The sequence below is a fragment of the Perissodus microlepis genome, chromosome 9, assembly GCF_051167445.1.
Source record: "Perissodus microlepis isolate ML-2025 ecotype Zambia chromosome 9, ASM5116744v1, whole genome shotgun sequence".
NCBI classification, from domain to species: Eukaryota; Metazoa; Chordata; class Actinopteri; order Cichliformes; family Cichlidae; genus Perissodus; species Perissodus microlepis.
Genome location: NC_140469.1, coordinates 23,425,927 through 23,447,176, shown reverse-complemented (window position 1 = coordinate 23,447,176; position 21,250 = coordinate 23,425,927). Strand labels below are relative to the sequence as shown.

General features: G+C 40.2%; 1 protein-coding gene across 5 annotated transcripts in view; it reads right to left on the bottom strand.

Moving 5' to 3' along the window:
- Positions 1–21,250, bottom strand: part of arhgap21a (Rho GTPase activating protein 21a) — a 103,574-nt gene that overhangs the window by 36,524 nt on the left and 45,800 nt on the right. For 2 of the 5 annotated variants that reach the window (XM_084939721.1, XM_084939720.1), the window contains exons 1-3: positions 19,982–20,559; positions 14,405–14,593; positions 10,803–10,824 (exon numbers count right to left, since the gene is read on the bottom strand). In XM_084939721.1, coding sequence (XP_084795847.1) covers positions 10,803–10,824; positions 14,405–14,593; positions 19,982–20,293 — 523 coding nt within the window. In that variant the 5' untranslated portion in view covers positions 20,294–20,559. Of the gene's footprint in view, positions 1–10,802; positions 10,825–14,404; positions 14,594–19,981; positions 20,560–21,250 lie in introns of those variants that run through there. The other 3 variants (XM_084939723.1, XM_084939722.1, XM_084939719.1) reach the window with 2 other exon arrangements.

Sequence of the window (21,250 nt, the reverse complement as noted above, 5' to 3'; positions counted from 1 at the left end):
TTCAGTTTCCATAAAGAAACAACATACACAGTTCACACAAGCCAGTCCAAACACAACTCTACTGTGAAAGCCTAAACTCTGCTGAAACACCTGTGTACCCGAGCCCCGACCTCTCTGAAATACTGAACAAACCCACATCCTTACAAACTGCATCAACAATGATGCAGCGACTTGTAGCTGCCGACATCAGACGGGCCAGTCTTATTTCACTAAACACTGGATTTTGTTAACAGCCACACAGCTTTCTGACAGTAACATAAACACACACTGGAGCAGGGCATGTCAATACGTCTTGAAACCCCTGTCATCACCATTCGAGTTAACTCAGGAGGGAGTCAGCTGTGTTTGTGGCACCTCTACACAGGCCACAGTGTTGCTGTATTTTTGAGGCCAGTGGTGAAAACTGTTAAGATTTCGAATGTTGACTGAAGTTGTGGCTTGTCAGGAACAAACAAGCTGTGATTGGTCAGCTTCTAATTCCAGTTACACAGAGTTAGAGTTGTTGTCATCAATGATGATGTCTCAAGATCAATTTCTACTTCTGCCTTTAATCCATGTAGAGCAAATGCAAGTGTCTGACGCTGTTGCAAGTATTTACACTTGTATCCATACGCCTGAACTTTTATGCAATTTTGCCAAGACACTAGTTGGCGAAGGGAGTTTCTCTCTTCAAGTTGATCCAAGCGATTCAACACGAAACTCTCTTGTTTTGCTGTTATTTCTGACAAAGGAGATCTTCAAAGTGAACTGGCTGACACACCAACGATACACTACATGGACAAAAAGTGTCGGCCACACCTCTTAACCTTTATATTCGGGTGTTTTTAGTCCCATTGATACAGGCCTACAAAGTCAAGCACATAGCCTTGCAGCCTGCTTCCACAAACATGTGTGAAACGGGTTGTTCCAAAGAGCTCAGTCAAATTAGAACTGCAACAGGCTGTTACTGTTACAACAAGTCAGTTTTTGATGTTTTTTCCTGTCGATACTGTAGGTGACATTGCTGACAAAGTGGAAGTGTTTATAAGCCGCAACAATTCAAGCACGAAGTTAAAAGTTACAAAGCAGGCTCACCGAGCGTCGAGGCAACAAGTGCGTAAAAGTCGACAACATTATGCTGACTGAATAACTGAAGAGCTCCAAACGTCCTTAAGCATTAACATCAGCACAAAAACTGTGGGCAGGGAGCTTCATGGTTTGGGTTTCCAAGCCTGAGCAGCTCCTGTAGATGTAATGTGTAGGTGGCCCAGTACTTCTCCTCATGTAGTCTGCTAAGGTGACGCTGAGTTTCACGAGGAATGATCTCAGCACAGTCAAAGAGAAAACAAAATAATAATTATAATAATGATTACACATTGCTTTAGTTTGATTGCCTGGTCAAATGCTGAGGATATGAGACGACAATGAATTGATTAAAATTAATATAAGACAAACAAACAATATAAAGACTGATTTGCTTTTGTAAACCTAAAAGGGAAAGTTTTCACAGAAATATTAATCAAAACCTAAAATATAGACATCTCAAAAGGGACCTACTGTATTTACTATATATAAAAGTAATAACATTCTCTACTGTTCATTTCACTGGAAATCTAATTTGTAATAAAGAAACTGCACCTCTTCAACATATGAATAATGAAGACTGACCACATGCTATTGGTTGAGCAAGAAAAACAGAGCATTTATGCGCCCTGAAGTACCATGTTTTCGTCAAACAGATTCTAAAATACCTCAAATACAAATTCCTGGTAAATTTGGCCACCACATACAATACTACTATTATTCACAATCCAAGTAATGATATCATCAACACAATATGTAGTAAGAAATGTAACCTAATATGTATGTGTAACACCCAGCAGGGCTGGATTCCTGCAGTTCCGGGATCATTAGAATGTAAGTTACTTCCAGGACTCCAGCATTCCTAACCTGGGACACATGCCGAGGTAGAAACACATGCCTAACAGTACTGTGTGCATATGTCCACTCATCACATCAGATTTACACACAAACATGTCTGGTGTTTTTTCTCACCAGGGCAGGAAGGTGGTGGAGTACTTTCAATCACTTTTTTTTAAGAATCACACATACCACAATCCACTGAGGGGAAAGCGGATATGTATTGACATTACACTGACATGCACAGCAAAAAGAAAAAAAAAATCAGTATTTTGTTTTCTTTCTGTGAAACAAGCCAAACTATCCACCAGGGGAGTTCAAGTTCAAGTGAGGGAACAAGTGACAAACATCTGGAGACACATGGGGTGATTTTAGTCTAAAATGTTGTCTCCGGTCTCTTGGAAAATGAGCTAAACCTGTCCCCTTAACACTGATTTTCCACTTGCAACTCAACAACAGTAACCAGGCCTGTCGAGCTTCTAATTACTTCACACATGTTGAAGCTGTGTTCATGGGTCTGTAGTGTGAATTGTTGCTTTCGTTGCCTTTTCGTAACCGAAATACCAAATCAAATATCGAAGGAGTGGCAAAGCCCAAGAAACGTGCTATTCGCGTTGGCTGTTAATTGTTCTTTTTACATGAACGTGCAATTTTATAGGTGGATTACGGTGTAATCTATGCTTGAGTCATTCAGTTTAATAATACTTTTTAGGTGTAGTTAATTTTATCTTACCATCACAGCTTTATAATAACTGAAGCTGTTTTGAAATTCATCCACTTAGAATGAATTTCAAAACAGCTTCAGTTTTGAAATTTCTGCTCAGTGTCGTGCTCCTTTCAAACACATGCCAAGCAAACTGATCACACCGTGCACATTTTGTACAAAGGGCAGGTGTTACTCATGGAGCACCGTGACATCAAAACTACTGATTTACTTGTCATGTGGGTTGAAATGTGACATTTTCATATACTTTATTACCTCTTGAGGTGAGTTTGGCTGTAGTTACCAGTGTGAAATAGTTAGTAGTTTGTAAAATTCAGCTGTTAAAGTATCTTATTTAATTCTGTTTGTTAGGCAACCAATGTACTGATGTTTTTAAGGGGGGTTTCATTTGACTCAGAGCCATCTGGTCAGATGATTTTGCCTGGGTTGTTTAATGTTTGCATCACTTTTTACGCACAACGATGTAAGTAATGGGGGATTTATATTTATGCATTAAATTTACATAAATCATTAAATCTAATCTTTCCTACATCACAACTTATGCCATAACCTGATATGAATGTAGCATAATCTCATGTCACTTCAGCCAACAACAACTGTGATTGGCCAGTCTAGTTGCACTGGTGCATTTCCGGCTAGCTCTCCTTCTGCTGCCACTTTTCAAGCTGACTGAAAGAGAGAGGATCAACCTGATGAGCCAAACCTCATTGCCAACTTAAGTTGCAATGGCAAAGTTGCAGAGGAATGCTTGACATACCGCGCACAAAGCTAAGGACCTCCCACAAGCAAGGACCTTAGCCACGTGCGTACGCAATGTAGCAGGCTCTACATAGATTCAACCAGAAGTCCTAAATAGGCTTAAGCAGCCATCAAGTGCATATTTAAGAGTTATTTTTACAAAATCCTGACTTTAGAACCAGTCAGCCAGGAACATTTGTAACTTCCCTCACTCACAATATCTGCAACCGACAATTGTTGTTTCAGGAAAAGTGATGTTTGCCAGGTAGAAATGATTAGCCTGTAGACCAATTGCTCTGTGTGTTCTCTGTTGCAACAGAAAGCTAGACAGTCACAGCAAAGATCTATTTACAGTAGTATGTTGAATCGTTGCAGAGCTGACATAATGCAGTACGTGGTGTTCGTTGTTTGCATTTATAATTGAGCACTGGTGGGTCTGCATTGCTCTATCATCACAAGTGAAACCAGGCTGTTTATATTGGACCTGGACCTGATAAATCAGTTGGGGGAGTTGGCGTTGGGGGTGGGGTGATACTTCAGTACATGTATTTTCACAGCTAAGAAAACAACCAAACAGCATAAGTCCACACAGGCAGACTAATGGTTATTGCATTAGCACTGTGAACTAGCTAGATACAATTACAAAGCTTTGCATTTCAGTTTACAGAGGCTCTCCATGGGAGTCTTCAATAACATATTATGATGGATAAAAAAGAAATTTGTGGCTGGCCAACAAACAACATTTTTAAGAATAAAGACTTACATTACATTTAAATTTGTATTAAAAAATTAGGAACATTTCTGAAAGGTAAAAACAAATTCTTGAGACAAAAGGGCAAATTACAAGAAAATCTTGTTTTTAGAACCTTTTTTCCTATTAAATTTCCCAGCTTTTATACTCAAAATATCTAATATTTTCAACCATCGATCCAATCTCTTCTGGTTATCCAGTTCAGGGTTGCGAGGGGCTGGAGCCCTACCCCGGTGCAAGAGGTGAGGTACACCCTGGACAGCTCACCAGCCTGTCACAGGGCTAACACACACAGACAGGCAACCATTCATGTTCGACAATTAAGAATCGTCCTGATAATTAATGTCACATTTTCAGTTTGAGTGGGTGTATGAGCTAAATAATACCGATAATATGTTAGATTTACCATTACTCATACATGCCTGTGGAGTCGGTGCAGAAAAACACTGATTGAGAGCTCAATGAGGTGAAAGAAGGACATGACAGGAAAACTATTTGTAAGAAACTAGAGTTGCAGAGGAAAGAAGTCACTATGGGAATTGAGAAAACAGAGAAAGAAAGGGAAAGACAGAGGGGGAGAAAGGGAAAGAGCAATCAAAAGAAAGGCAGTATGAGAAGCAAAAAGGGGGAGAAAAGATTAAACTTTGGATGTAGCTTTGTTAAAAAAGGTGGGGCATCAAAAAGCCCACTGGAGAATACAGGGGAATTCTGTTTGCTTGTGCTGCATTACATTCCCTCTGCAGAATTTATGGGAACAATCTGAAATTTGACTTTTAAAATAAAGCTGCAGAGAAAATAAAGCTGCAGAGAAAATAAAGCTGCAGAGAAAAGAGTTTCACATTGAATGAAAAACAAATATTTGAACAGATGGAGAAATTTTTGTGTTGCTTCTCTCGCTGTGCAGTTTCATAAGCATTGCACACTACGCCTCATTCAGATTTCACCCTTCAACAGCTCGCTAAAACACACAACTGAAGAGAAAAGACATACAGGAAAGGGAGAGACAGGCAGAAGAGGGAGGGAAGAAGAGAGGAAGTGAGATAGAGAGGACGATTTGGGATAACTGCCACTTGGTATGTACACAACCGCTGTGAAGGGAAATAAACACATCCACATTTGAGACAGGCACAGTAAGGAATATCCATGTTGTTTTTATGTCTCTGTACGTCAGGGTTTACGTATCTCTAAATCTACATCAGCGTATGTTTCTGCTTTCTAGAAGTTTGAAGTGTTTCCAGCGGCAACACCCAGCTAGTCGACATGCGGTCAACTCCCCCCCTCCCTCCTCCACTAAACACCAATAGACTCATCACACGCCCTGGCCCGGAATCAAGCAAATAAACTCCAGTGCAGCGCGATGGGGAGGCCGCAGTGAACCTCGCAGACCTGACTCGAGCTGAATGCAACTTTTTTTTCATTCTATCTTTTTTTTCTCGAAACATTAAAACAACCAAGCACATGGGACGGATTATCTGTCTGGGTTTCACATGGTTTTTCGATGATGCTATGAGTGTTTTTGAGCGTATGTCGTTTGCTATGATAGTGATCAGTGGTTGTCACATAGCAACATCCACAATTTGAACACATCAGTGAGTAATAATTCCAAAGCCAAATGTTTAGAAGCTCAAACACATGCCAAAGTCTTTTATTGCACTCATCCTTCTTAGTTCTCTGCCTGCATGCTATTTTATGACATACAGCAAATAACAGATTATTAGGAAATTGAGGAAACATCTCCTTCTGGAAAAGACTGTGTATTATTTTGTAGGATCAAAAGCTAAAATATAGGCTTTGACAATAGATGTCATTTAGTGACTCATTTCAGCATTTTAAGTATTTTGTTTTGTCAAAGAAAGCCAAGCCATCCACGACTGACTTAAACAGTGGACAATGCCCTCTACTTTATTTTAAAGGGTTACTTTAAAAATAAACCAGGCACTAAAACTAAAAACAGTAGTAAAAATGTAAAACTTTTAATAGGTATGCTACTGTTATTCGACTCACTGATTAATTGCTAGTGAACTTGCTAAGAACTACTACAAATCCTGTTTATCCTTTCTTCTTCTGGAAAGCACTAACTCAGGTGTGATGTCACTACCAAGTTCCGGCATCCAAGTTCCAAGATATCTGGAATGTGGCGTCAGTCGCTTACCAGGTCCCAAATACAACACTGATATAATCGAGCTGCTTGAATCTCTAATAGTCTTGAAGACCCAACTACGGTGCAGATGACAATGATTGTCTTTATTCTTTTTTCTGCTCTGGAGATCCACTGCAAGCCAAATTAACTGAGGTTACAGAGCATAAGGCCTCAATAATAATAACAATAATAATACATTTTATTTAAAAATAGCGCCTTTCAAAGCACCCAAGGACAATGTACAACAAATAAAAACACAAAAACTGGAAATATACACAATAATAAGAATAACAGATAAAAGTTAAGAGCATACAGAGGTTTAAACATAAGCGATTTTAAACAGATGAGTTTTGAGGGTGGGCTTAAAAAGAGGGAATGAACTAATATTTCTGAGGTCAGGGGGTAAGGAATTCCAAAGTCGAGGGGCAGAGCAACTAAAAGCCCTGCCCCCATTGTAATCAGACGAGCGGAAGGAACAGAGAGAGAAAGAGAAGATGAAGATCTGAGGCACCGGGATGGGAAGTTCATCTGTACTAAATCAGAGAGGTATGGTGGAGAGAGAGAATGAATAGCCTTAAATGTATAAAGGATTATTTTAAAATGGATGCGAAATTTAACCGGGAGCCAGTGTAGCTGCTTCAGGATTGGGGAGATGTGGTGGGTAGAGGAAGTCCTAGTAATAATACGGGCAGCAGAGTTCTGGACACGTTGGAGCTTGTTAATGGATTTTTGTGTAAGGCCAAATAATAGTGAATTACAGTAATCAATTCGAGAGATAACAAGATTATGGACGAGAATGGCAGTGGCATGAGGAGTGAGGAAAGGGCGGAGGCGATTGATTTTACGGAGTTGAAAATATGCTGCACGTGTGACATTATTGATATGTGAATTAAAGAATAATGTGCTATTGAGAATGACACCCAAGCTTTTCACAGAGGGAGAGATAGGGACCAACGAATTATTGATAGTGAGAAAGAAATCGTTAATTCTGGATAGCAATCGTTTAGTGCCGACCAGGAGAAGTTCTGATTTATTGCTGTTGAGTTTAAGGAAGTTGGAGGAGAACCAGGAATTGAGTTCAGCTAAGCAGAGGGTGAGGGAGGGTGGAGGAAGAGTAGAATCGGGTTTGGTAGAGAGGTAAAGCTGGGTGTCATCGGCATAGCAGTGGAACTGAATGTTATATTTGCGAAAAATGTGTCCGAGTGGAAGAAGGTAAATGATGAAAAGGAGGGGCCCGAGGACAGATCCCTGGGGCACCCCAGTAGATAGAGGAGAAGGCTGAGAAGTGAAGGGTTTTAATTGAATGAACTGAGTGCGGTTTAAACCAGGCTAATGGAGTATGAGAGAGACCAATAGAAGCTAATCTGCTAAGAAGAATGGGATGAGATATGGTGTCAAAGGCTGCACTCAGATCAAGGAGAATAAGGATGGAGAGGAGACCAGAATCATCTGCCATAAGAAGATCGTTTGTTATTTTTATAAGAGCAGTTTTAATCCCACAAGCCTACAGACTGGTTGGTGACAACCTGGTCGCTAGGGAAAAATGTATAATCTGGATGGTTCCTGGACCCTGTTGAAAACATTGCTGTGAGTGCTGCGAGAAATGATCAAGTGTGCCATGGAAGAGTATTTGGTTCCACCTGATTAGTATTCTACGCGATTGGCGAGAGTAACGGGCAAAACAATTATATTGTCTTCCACTAGAGGGCAGTACAACTACCTGCTCTAATTAAATGGGTTGTCAACTGCCACTAACACAGAAGAAGAGGAAGAAGAAATTACATAATAGTCATGCTTTTATGAGAGGACACAGGTCATAATAGCAACAGATAAATATTTGAAATGAAAAAGTAGTCAATCTGGCCTGGGCCCTGGAGAAAATTCCCACCCAGACGAAGGCCCTAGCATGAGTAGTGGTCAGAAAAAAGCTCAAAAACGTACCGCTGTCTGGTGCGTGGGTAAAATTATCAATATGCTTTTTGTGACATTTTTGTTTGGTGATTTTTCTAATGTGAAATATGTGCCGTGGCTTCAAAAGGTTGGGAACCACTGCATTAACCAGTTTCTAGGCCTATGTGACTGGGACGTAAAAGGACATTTAGTTGCAGATGGAGTACATCTGTGGGAGAAGAGACTAACTGGGGACTAACTGTTCATTATAAAACTCAATTGGAGATGGTTTACCAGACCAGTTCTTTACAAAGACTGAGAAATGCAAGAAATCTAATTTATCAGTACAGTATTTATTGTCATAGCAAGGTCTGTGGCATTTTAAATATTTTTTTATCCAAACAGTAATATTCAATTGTAGACTAATAAGACCTTACATTTTGAGACTCCACAGACATCCTGATGGAGAGACTGTTATTAGCAAAAAAACTAGACTGGTGTAGATGTTCAACATTACAGCTTATTACGAAACTAACTAAAGTTAGAATTTAACATAATTTTTAAAGCCTAGTTTTTGCTAAATGACTTTTTTTTCCACCCATGTGTAACATTTAAACAAGCTTCTGATACAAACAGTCCCAACAACTCTGCATTTGAGAGGAAGTCGTTACAATAAAGTTGAGTCCTGTTGTCCACACCAGTATAGTGTTCAGCGTCTTGCTTCAACAGAGAGTATCTGGTGACACACATAACCAACCCTGTAATTAACTGCCGGTCTCCTCCACCATTTGAACACAGTCAGCTTTTATCATTCAAATATCTAGCTCCATGTCGAGAAGCAATTTCTCAGTCAGCTTAAAAGCTTTTACCTTTGCTTCTTTCATCTTATTCAGCTTCTTACTGGCTCTAAAACAGGACCATCAAAGGCTGCTCTGTCTGTCACGATAGCGAGAAGTGTTCAAACACGTCAAAAAAGAAATCAAATCCACAAACAAACACAAGCATGCGGCAGCTTCAAAAAACACTTTCAGATTGGTGCATTACAATGATTGCTGTTCATCAAATCAATGTCAGACCTCGGATAGAAACACATAATAGGCAATTTCTACTACTATTGCTACAACTGGTAATAATAGTAATAATAATAAGAAGAAGAAATTGCCTTTAAGTATGTAACTACAGTCTAAGAACCCACAACATCAATATTTTATGAGTCATTATGTGCTTATTGTAGAGGCCTCACAGGGAGGTCCCTGATGTCCCTGATATCATACATCTAGGACCCTTCAGCATCATCAACACTGCCCTCTGAGACGCAAAAAGGAATTTAGTATGAGGAGCTAAGAGGCTTCCTGCTCAGCAGGAGAGAGGCTCTCAAGACCAGAATCATTATTCTTCATCTAGTGAGTTTTAACAGGAATTGCTCTCATGCACTTGAGCTAAATTCACACAAAGAAATTAAAGTTCATAAACTATAATACTGCCATGCAAAGAATGTGCAGACACTTACTCCCTAAGGGGTTTCCATTTGCCAAAGCGAGGACCCCACGTGCGTGTTAAATACTTGGAGGCCTGCTTTAAATGAGGATGGATAAGCATGGTTTGGGGATAAACTGGGTAGGTAGGGGGTAGCATGAGGAATGTGACACCACGGGCAAAGAGAGATGATGAAGGTCGCTTGCAGGAATCTCACAATTTCCCACTGAGAGGCATTTAAGAGTCATATTTATAAAAAGCCTAACCCTGGATTTTTCACTTTCTCTTTCCGCTCATGCCTTAATGGTTTACTGAAACACGTCTGGCAAGGCTTTAGGGTCACTGCAAGCTAAACAAACACCTAATTGTGGTTATCTTCTCAATTTTCCATGTTTACTTCAGTTTAAAAATACACAACTTTGTTTTTAAAAGGAAATCTTAGATGAGTAAATACAGAAGACTAAATAAACTGATGTCTTAGAAAAACACAGATATGTGCAGCAACAAAAATGCTTTGGTTTATTTCTTTAAGAGTGCGCTGTAGCTGTCCTGTCTGTGTGTAACAATAGGAGTCCATGTAAACAAGCATTGTGTTTCTATATACAGACAAGGCCTGCTTAGGAAGGCTTTTGATGAAGAGCAGCAGAGCGACCCTCCTGCATTCATGCTGGGCTGCAGACGTGAGCAGCATACTGAGGGACTGGAATGACAAGCCGGATGCTCCAAGGAATGCTGAGGCCTTGCCAAGCCAACGGCACAGGCAGCTCTGACTGCCCCTCTAAAGAGTGAAGGCTTGAAATGCAAAAGTGCAGCACAAAGCCACCCTACTGCCACACAGCGTGCAGGAAAGACACCTTCGCCTTTAACGTGTTGTTTTTCTAAATGTTTTACAACCACTCCTGGGTGAAAACTGCGCTTTTACAAGGCACTCAATGAGATTCAACTCCTAGTGTTAATGTGATGCTCTAACAAAGACTTGAAAATGCATTAATTCTATCCACGCAAAGCAAGAACACATTAGAGTAATGGACTGTCAATCCTAATTAGATAATCATTCAAGGGGGCTTGTGATGGAGAGCTGCAAGGAAATGGTTTGTGTGCATCTCCCTCATGCAACACCTGAGGTCCAGCTCACAGTGCACATCTAATGCATGCAGAATTTGATAATATACTCTCTGACTTACCTCTGCTGCCATTTTCTTCATCCTGGTAGAGGAAAGAAAAAAGAGAAAAAAGCATCAGCATTTTCCTCTGTTGATTATTTCTTAATATTCTTTTATATTGGCATATATATCCACTGCATTTCATTCGGAGAAGCCAAGAAAGACTCTGTAAACACAAATGCAGATCATTTCTCATGTCAATCATCAATACCCATCCTATGCTAAATATTAGCCTATATCTAATATGCTAATATGCTTTCGTGAGAATTCAGCTTATAAATACAGTTTCGTGTAATGAAGCACAGAGCTGAATACCACCATACGATGGTGCCTTTTTGTTTTTGTTCTGTGATGCTAAAATGGAAATGTGTACACAGACATCATGTGGGCTGTGGGGAACGCAAGTGTAGCATCAAACTGTGGTTGTTGGACTTATAGCAGGTGCTCGGAAAACTTAAACGTATCAACAAAAGTTTCCAAAAGTGAAAGTAACAAAAATGAACTACTTGTGAAGCACAAAAACGCTGGCAAATCTTACTATGATACACTCAAGAGCTGAGAAACCAAAGTAAGCGTGCAGGTACGTCTTACGCTATGTGCATGGTCGAAGCATTTCCTTTTCTGAAGTTTTAGGTGAGTGACTACAGTGATTGCCAATGAAAGTGAAGAATACAACAACAATCTCTTAAACAGTTTAGACTAAAGGAAAGACATTTCATAGCCATGCTTGTGTTTTTCCATTTATTTAACACATAAAACTGTTATTTCCTTCAGAGCCCACACACTTCTGCTTTAATCCACCTCCGCTCTGTGACACACATGTTCTGCATGTACCCTCCAAGTCACCCTGCTCTCCCAAGGCTTTGCTTAAGACGGCCTGACCCTCTTCAAACTAACTCCAATATCCTCACATTGCGATTAGTCAAGAGCTCGAATCCAAGACTCTAAAAGTAATTACAATGAGAAGAAGTGATGGATGTACAGGGATGAGCTCCTTTTTAACTGTCCTCTTGTCGGCTAAGGTTATGTAATAGAAGAGCTCGTTATGGTCAAATGTAATATTTCAATCTGAATGCTTTTTCACTGAGCTAAAAGGAAGAGAAATCTTGCGAAACAGCATGTAATTCTTTACACCGACATAACTAAAAGAACAGAGAGAAAAGTGCTAATTGCCAAGTGTGGGAGATGACATTAGTGCGTCGAGTTTTTCATTCTAATGCCAGCTCCATATTGAAAATGTTACAGCAAGATCACAGAAAAAACAAGTAGACCCAGACTGGACTTGAAAGTGCCCGAAACAACACTGTGATACCCAAGAAGACTTCTGGGAGAATCTGTCTATCTCTCTGGTTTCACAAAAGTCTGAAAATCCTAACTGTCGTGCCACAGTTTCTCTTTCAACATGCAGAACCGAAGCCAAAAGCTATAAACAGAACATGCTATGCTGACTTTGTAGGAAATCCTTCTGTGCAAACACAAGAGGTTGTCAAAATAGACTTCAGAGGAAAGTAAACGCAACTTATCCAGAATTATCACTTACAAAAACTAATAAGAGGCATGCTATGATAAGCTTTGAGTGAACTGACTCAAAACATCGGCGCATTTTCCCATTAAAGGAGACCTATCGTGTGCAGCCAGAGCCCTTTACCACATGTTAGTCTGCGCCCATTCAGAGCCGGAAGCACTGCAACGACTGGATTAATACCAAAGGGCAGATTGGTCCTGATGTCATCTAGAGGATGGCTGGCAGAGTTCCTAGGTGGGATCAAAGAAGTGAGGCATGGCTAAAACCCCTGCTGTTGAACATAACTAACACTACACAGGAATATTAACATTAGAGTTTAACTAAAACACAGTGAGGTTGGTGTCTGTGATGGCGGAGCTTCCAGTTTTCCATAACGCTCTTACAAAAGCAGATGCCGAACTGCAAACTAATTCCAAGCAGCTCTTTGACTTTTGTCCACACTTTAAAAGTGGCAAATGTTGGTATGAAAGATATGTGCTTTATTTTTAGCATGCCATTTCTGGACGCTGTTTTTCACATTTTTATTTTAGACACTGTCGTTACATTTATAAATCCAATAAATGTTTTCCTCTTAACACAGTTGGAACACTTTTATGGCTTGGATAAAGAAAATAATCAACAACTTTCAGGAGAATAACAAAAATGTTACATTTTTAAGAATTTAACTTTTTTTTAAAAAAGAACAAGATTAGCCCTCTGAGGTTTAAGTCATCATATTTGGCACCTCTAACTTTAACCCTTAATCTATATTTTGGAGAAGGCCAGAGCAGACGTTTTGGAGGGAAAATATGACATTTTTCATCTGTGCCAGTTAAAAAAAGACTTGGGAGAATCTTTTAATATGGCCTGAGTTGGGCTTCGTGGAGTTTTTAATAGTATCCAGGTCCTGTGGCTGCAAAACAAGCTTAAATCATCACCTCTCCACCTCTGTGCTTGACAGTTGATATGAGGCATTTGTGTTAATATGTTGCCTTTGGTTTTCCCCAAACGCGGAGCTCTGTCTCCACATTGTTCAAGAGGTCTTGTGGTCTCTTCAGAAGCAAATTTGCAAACCTAAGCTGTGCCATGTTCTCTTTAGAGAGAAGAGGTTTTCTTCTGGCCACTTCCAAACAAGCCATACTTGTTCAAGTGAGCCCTACAGAGTCTGACATGCAGCTTTAGGGTTTTTTGTAGTTTCTCTGAGCTTTGGGGTGAATATGTCGGGATGTCCAATCTTGGGAAAATTTGCTAACTGTATTAAATGTTGAATTTCTATCCTACATCTGTAAGTTTCTCTCTATAGAATGATGGACTTCAAATTGTATGGAAATGGCATCATAAGCCTTCCCAGGTTGGTGAGCAGCAAAGGTTAATTCTTTAAAATTAGTTTTTAAGATGTCTTTCTCTCTCAGCACTGTGTTTACACACCTGAATACACCTGGCAGCTACTTATTGCACCTTCCACATAAAACTGCATTTTGGCTTGGCAGGGTGTGATGCATCCTGTAGTGTTGTTCTTCTGATGTTGTAATACCATAAATTTAAGATTTGCTAGGAATCACATATTTTTTTCTTATCTACTAATATGTAAAACTTTTGAATTTAAAGAGAATGTGCTATCATTTGCATATATGACTGTGTTAAAACAAACGCAGCTGCATTTTCTTGGCAGTTAAAAGAACTGGGATTATGTATTTTTCTAGTCTCACGCAAATTTGATGATCACTAATCAGTGTGGCTACCATAAAGCTATTTAACGTAAAAGAAAGATAAAAAAAAGACTAATAAAAGGATGAAAACACTGAAGTTGAAGTTCCTCCAAGTATAAAACTTTAAAAATGTCTTTAATATCAATATTGTCCAATAAAATGTGGATGCAGTATAACAGAGGCTAAAACAAAGTCTAAAAGATCTCCTGAATGTTTATATATGAAACCAAGTTTAACATGCCTCAAAAATACCAAAGGCCTGATATCAGATCCCCAAGTTTGATCAACCAATAACCTTTTATGGAGGCATCTTTATTTTAAATTAAGTGAGATCCTTCTTCGGTTGGTTGTATTGGGAGGTTTTTTTTAATATATTAATGTCACCAGAGAGGTCAGAGATATTCATTGACCTTTAGTGAGTTGTGGATGGCAGACTCAGGCGGGTAGACGATAAAGTGTCGCAGTGTGAAGCCGAAGCCCTGGGATGTCCGGCGCAGGCGAAGCGTCTTGGGCCCCGGCCAGGAAAAAGGCTCGTCGTCCATTCCGGGAGAAGCGGCGGCTGACGCCTCGCTCTGATCCCGCCCATCCTTCTGCTTGGCCTGAAAAGAGGAAAAACAAACAGGAACTTGAGTGTTTATCTTCAGAACAGAAAGTGCGGGTGGAAGCCGGACATAAATACTAGAAAGGAGGTCTTTAAAACATTAGCTTGACGTTTTACAAACTTATTTTCTAGTGTTAGGTTAATGATATGGTTTCACTTTCTTCTTAAAATAGGAATTTGCTCAGTAGCTTACGTCAGCACCACTGGTTTCGCTTTTTTCGAGGTCGTTAATGAGCTGTTTACTTATTCCAGCCAATCACTACAAAGGTGGCTTAAAGGAAGAGGAACTAAAACAGCTTATTTCAAACAGTTAATGAGCTGAGGGGATGCACCACTAATAGAAAACTAGACTAGTAGAAAACTAGACTAGTAGAGTGCAAAAATAAAAACAGGCACGTATTAGGATAATAGGTTCCCTTTAAATGTCTAAGATTGTAAGTATAGCTTGACTGAGAATTTGTTTTTAACATGAAAACCAAACAAAAAAATTGCATAATTGATCATAACCTCGCCCCTAAAAATGAGTGGAAATCCCTGCTGCAGATGTTGTTCTGCATTATCAGATATGAAATCTGCTATTTCAGAGTCAGAACAAACTAAGAGCCACATAAAAGAGCACTCACTCCGCTAACAACACCCCTGATAATTGTGTAAAGCAAAGTGGTTTTGGTCAAACAAAGAGAAGTGTGTTTTTACTTTTAAAAAAAAAACTGCCCATGGCTATGCACAGATCTTATTCATCAACTTGATGTAAAAACACGAGAAATCCCTTGTTGGCGATTCTTCACAGGTATCACAGAGGAGCAGGTTGTTCCAGCTGAATAACACCGGGTCATTTTGTGGTTTCAGAAACAGGAAGATAGAGTCAACAAGAGGGTTCACTGTTAGTTCAGTGTGTTTTCATGTTAAGTAATACTTCATAAATAACTGCCACCTGAAAAAAGAGCTGTTGAATACCTTTCTTTGTTCCTCTCATCACAAACACTTTGGAAGATTAACACCATCGCAGTGGATGATTAACATTCAGTAAATCTGTAATATAACATCTGTGGGAAGTCAAACAGCTACATATTTTTATGATTACTTCCACCAAAGCACCTGAAGCTCGTAAGGGGATTACTTTGGTTTTGTTTTCTGGACTTTTCTGAACTTTGACTTCATTGACATTTTGCACTCCAGCTCAAAATGTCTCAAATATAAAATTATCAATACGATCTGCCAAAATGGTGAGAAATTCATCAAACTCTCTGAAAGCTGTTGATTAAGACCTCATTTCGGGCACATGTGTTTGTTTAAAACAGTTGAAATTCTGACTAAAAACAGTAAAAAGATTTTGTTCTTGGGTTGTGGTTAATGTCAGAGATCACAGTATCTGTCAAAATAATCAGGACTGTCATTTAAGCCTTTTTCTGCTTCCTCAACCTCCACACAGCCATACAGTACATATGGCTTCAGTTATTGCACATTCAGGGCTTTGCAGGGCTATTTGGCATACTTGCGTGATGACAGACTTATCTTCTACATACCAACTGTGACTAGCACAAGATAAAAAAAAAACAAACAACCTTTTTAAATGCTGGCAGCTCTCATGTTGCATAACATTACAGTTATGCCTACGTAACACAACACATGTGGCACATGAGCTGCAGAACTCTCATTTTAATCGTTGTATAAAGACAAAAAAAAACTGTAGCCGAGATGACAACACGGTGCGTCACTGCACACCATGCTCATTTTCTGAAGATGAAAACTAAAAATGTGTATGTGCAGAAAGGCTGTGTGGTTGTTCATATCTGGGCTTATAGATCTAGGGTTGCAGGTTGATGAAATGTGATCGGTTTGTGAGCCAAACAATTTTTCAAGAGCATTATGTGGGAAAAAAAAGGAGATATGCATGTATATAGATGAACATAACATACAGCAAAGTCCTTGTGCATTATTAGTTAGTATTATTGTTATTATTAGTTAATTACTGAATAATTAGTAATCTATTGCGATTCCTTAACCATTCCTAAACTTTTGGACTATTAAGTGAAACTAAGTTTTTGGAGCACTGAGAATATTACTGGGAAAATTTGAGTAGTATTTACTTGTTTTCCAATTTCGACTCAATTGAAACCAAAGTAGCGACTAAGTATATCACACGGTGTTTGGCTGAATCGATACTGTGTTCATAATGAATAGCCACATTACAGGAAGGAAATAAGGCTTAATTATCTTACTGCCATCTGTTCAAGCTGCAACATTGCTGGAACTTCTAATGTTATTTCTAATCTACAAGAGAAGTCTATCTGATATAAAATCATTTCGTCTGATGCAAGAGTTTTTGTAAGAATTCTTGGATGCACAGCTTTAGAAAAACTTTATTTACATGCCCACATAGCAAAATAACCATTGAGGACTGAAGAAGATTTGGTGGCAGAAAGTACCATAACATACTGGAGGGGTGAAGTAATTTATTTCTCATCTAATACGAGCAGCGGACTGGATTTAGGTGTTAGACTGATTGAAGACTGCCTCCATCAAAAAAAAAACAAAGGAGATGGAGGTCCATCATTCTCCTCATCCTTCCACTGAAAGAGATGCAGACACCCGGAGTGGGTGCAACTCTGTTGCTCTCTCTCCTCATGATGAGACAGGACACAGGGAAAGAGCTGAACACCATGAGCGATCAGCCTTTCACCTTTCAAATTTTCCCACAATACCATTAATAAAGTACTGATAGAGGAGGAAATAGCCGCACTTTTGAGTAAAAAAGTACAAATGAGCTTCTCTTCCAATGCTTGGTGTGTTAAAATCAACTACGAAGCATTAAATCACAAGTAATAGGGCTGCTCAATTAATCGAATTTTAATCACGATTACGATCTGGGCTTTCAACGATCATTAAAAATGACTGAGCCGATTATTAGCCCCTCCCTCGTGCTTTACTCTCGCGCTGCTCCGTGTGGCAAATCGAGCGCACCTCTCTGCGAACACGTGTCACAACAATTAAGAGCAGCGGTCCCCAACCCTTTTTGCGCCACGGACCGGTTTATGCCCGACAATATTTTCACGGACCGGCCTTTAAGGTGTCGCGGATAAATACAACAAAATAAAACTAGTACCGGTACCGAAAAAAAGAAGATTTATTCATAACACACGTGAAAAGACCAAGGAAAACCGAGTAAACGATAAAAACGATAACAAAATAACGCTGAAAACCGATAAAAACCCAGAAAAATATACATTTCACACCTGAGCCTCACCTCTCGCGGCCCGGTACCAAACGACTCACGGACCGGTACCGGTCCGAGGCCTGGGGGTTGGGGACCGCTGATTAAGAGAACCCGAGGGAACCTCGGAAAGCTAAGCAAAAGTTATTTGGAGAGGAGAGTGACTGCTGTTGGTTGAAAAGAGAGGTAAAAAAAACTTCAGTGGTGTGGAAACATTATGGGTTCGCGGAGTCAGACGTGGATCAAGACATAGACATAGTGTGTAAACTTTGCTACAGTGTCGTAGCTGCACCACAGAGCAACACTGCAAAGTTCACTAAACATAGATGTTTACATTTTTCATTTATTTTTTATATTGCAAACATTTGCACTGTTATCAGTATTTGCACACTATTTTATATTATTTTTTGACAATCTTTAAAATCATTATTCAATACATTGTTATTGTTAAATAAATATCGTCAAATAATCGAGATCTCAATTTCAGTGAAAATAATCGTGATTATCATTTTTGCCATAATCGAGCAGCCCTAACAAGTAATGATCTTTTGCTTAGTCCAAACTAAATTTTCAAACTATTTTTGTAACCTTTACAACAGTACTAACATTGCACCTTGTTCAAGCAATAGGAAATATTTTATCGTCTCAATCACAGCGACTCAGTATGACGGCATAAGCGATCTTTCCTGGTGCAGTCTGAGCAGCGAGACTCCTGTCACATCCATCACCAAAGTAACGATGGAGCTGAACCACTGCACCACAGGGCGTGCGTTAGCGGTTACTGCTAACACTACCATAGCCGTTCCAGGATGCGGGAGCCTGCCAAGAGTTTCAGCCTCAACCCAGATCTCTCCACAGGCTCTTCTCCTACCAAAATACGGCTTAGGTATGGATCCAAAACAAAGACATTGTTTCTCTGGTTCCTCTTTCCTCTCTCCTGCCTGTCTGCCTGGGAGCAGCACATGCAGAAACCTCCAGAGAGTGGGATGGGTGTGGGCCTAATGGTATGACTGGTGAAATCACCACCAATATCCAGTGGTGTGGAGCTGGATGTAAGCCACAGTCCATAATGTAACCAGAGGAGAAGAGGGAAAAGAGCTGACGCAGTGCAACTCAGCTGTTTGTTTTGATTTCGTGTTTAAAATTTAAATTCGCATTAGGCAATAGTTGAGCTATTAGGCTTAAATGCCTATGGCAAAGCTTTATTTTTCTTACTACTGAATTATAGAAAAAAGATATTTGAAATGTATAATGCTATAAATCTGTTCTAAACAAGCTCATAGTCACAATTACCTGATAAATACTAATCAATTATGCATGCAATCTGTTCATCAAAACAGTCATCATTATGTGCACGCTGAGGGTTTGCTGCAGGCTCTGGTACCATATGGCAACACAGACATCAAAGTACATTTCCAAACCTGTTCCCGCTTCTTTATGTATATGCAGTTTGACCGAATCTAAATGGCATTACTTGTGGACTCAGTTTTCTTTCCTTTTCTTAAAAAAAGTGTGTGAGTCACCTCTAGGTTAGTCCTCTGCAGCTTTCATACTGTCTTCGTTTTCTTTCCAAACTTCTCTCCCCACAGGCTCTAACATTAGTAATCCTTATTCACTCTATCATAGGAAAATATGCCTTTAATTCCCTAATTTGGCAGCGCAACGGCTGACTTCATTCCACTAAGGTTTAGCCCACTCCACAGAAAATAAAGAATGGCTGCTGTCATGGTTATATTTAAGAAAATAATCGTGAAAATATGAGGTGCAGATGGAACCAAAAACAATATTGTCCCCTGACAATGTCATTCTGAATCTACCCTAGGGACCAATAACAATAAACGAAACCTAACCCAAACACACACAGACACACTCACATTACCAGAGATATCGGTCAGTGAAACAGGACTACCCTGCTGTTGGGGAGCAGGATGACGCACACAAAATTCCTCAGACAGCACAACAAAGTGTAGCTGCCCCTAACCTCTCCTCCCCGCTCAGATGCTTCCTATGTAAACCTATATGCCTCTGCCAGTTATTCCTTAAACACATTTTTTAGGGAGTTTGGTTATCCCCCAGCGCCTCAAAACTCGAGCACAGCTCCACTCTTCACAATCTCAAATTGCCAAGATGCTCTCCAGGATGCTCTCATGCACATGCACACCCACTCCTTACCCGAGATCGGACGCAGTTCTTCCTGGAGGCTTCTCGAAGCCGAGCCCAGGACACGTTGCGGTTGGGACTGGTGAGCCCCAGTTCCACTTCGCCCCAGTAGGCTCTGGCCAAAAGCTGGAACCAAAGACAGTATGGCTCTGACAAGCAGCCATCCACACCCGCTAGTCGAGCCCAAGGGCATCCTCCGGAAGATGGGGAAGGAGAGAGAGAACAACAACCCTGGGATTTCACATCCACATCCCGTAGATCAGGGTGATCCTTCAGGTGAGCTGGCTTACAGCCTGGAGGGAGCCCGTTCCTCTGGGCCAGCATGGCATAGCCAAGACCGAATAGATGAAAACTGCCTTCAAAAAATGCCCCTGTTTGTGTGTCTGTTACCTCTTCTTTTCTTCTGGATATTCTACTTCAAGTTTCTGGCAAAGCTCATCTTGCTGCGTCTCTCTTCCTCGGTCTGTTCTGGTCTCAGTCTGGAGAAACAAGGCTGTTCCTGTAAGCGTCCAAGAGATACATGATGTTTCCAGTCAGCCGAGAGGAGAGCACAGCGGCTGAGTGCACTGCAGAGAGCCCAGGCCGACTAACTGACGCACCCACCCACTTACCACACAAAACTCTCCTTGAAGTATGCACACACACACACTTTCAGGCAGCCTGAAGTGAATTCTCCTCCTTTCCAGTCTCCTTCATCTCTCTCTCTCTCACTCTTCTCTCCCACAGCAAACCCCCTTAAAACTTTTAGTTGTGCGCTTGCCAACTCGCGCATGCACCAACACGTGCCGAGGGTAATCAATAAATCATAAGAACAAATAAAAGGAGAAAACAAAAGGCGCACACAAGTCAAAGGTAAGAAAAAATGTTCTCAAATTTAAAGTTTCTGAAAGTTTTTCAAGTTATCTGACAGGAAAAATGAACAACTTCATCTTTGGAAGGAGGCAAGTGGGCCTAAGGCAGATAAGGAAATATATATAGTCCAGAGAAATCTATAACCCACAAAAATGTACTAATAATAATCCACCCACCTTTACATGCCTGCAGCTCATCTGGCAACTACAAAGAGCTGATGCCTGGGTGGCACACACGGTGGTCAGAGAGAATACCAGAAGTTGCACAAACACACGGTGACTGCTGCATATTTCCCCTTTATTTATTTGCTTATTTAACAGAAACCATACAGTTAAGCAGAGCTACAAAGCAAACGTTAATCTGCAGCATGTCCCTGTTAGGCTTCTGGCCACATTTTGCCTACAATCTGGCTGAATTAGCAGCTGTTGT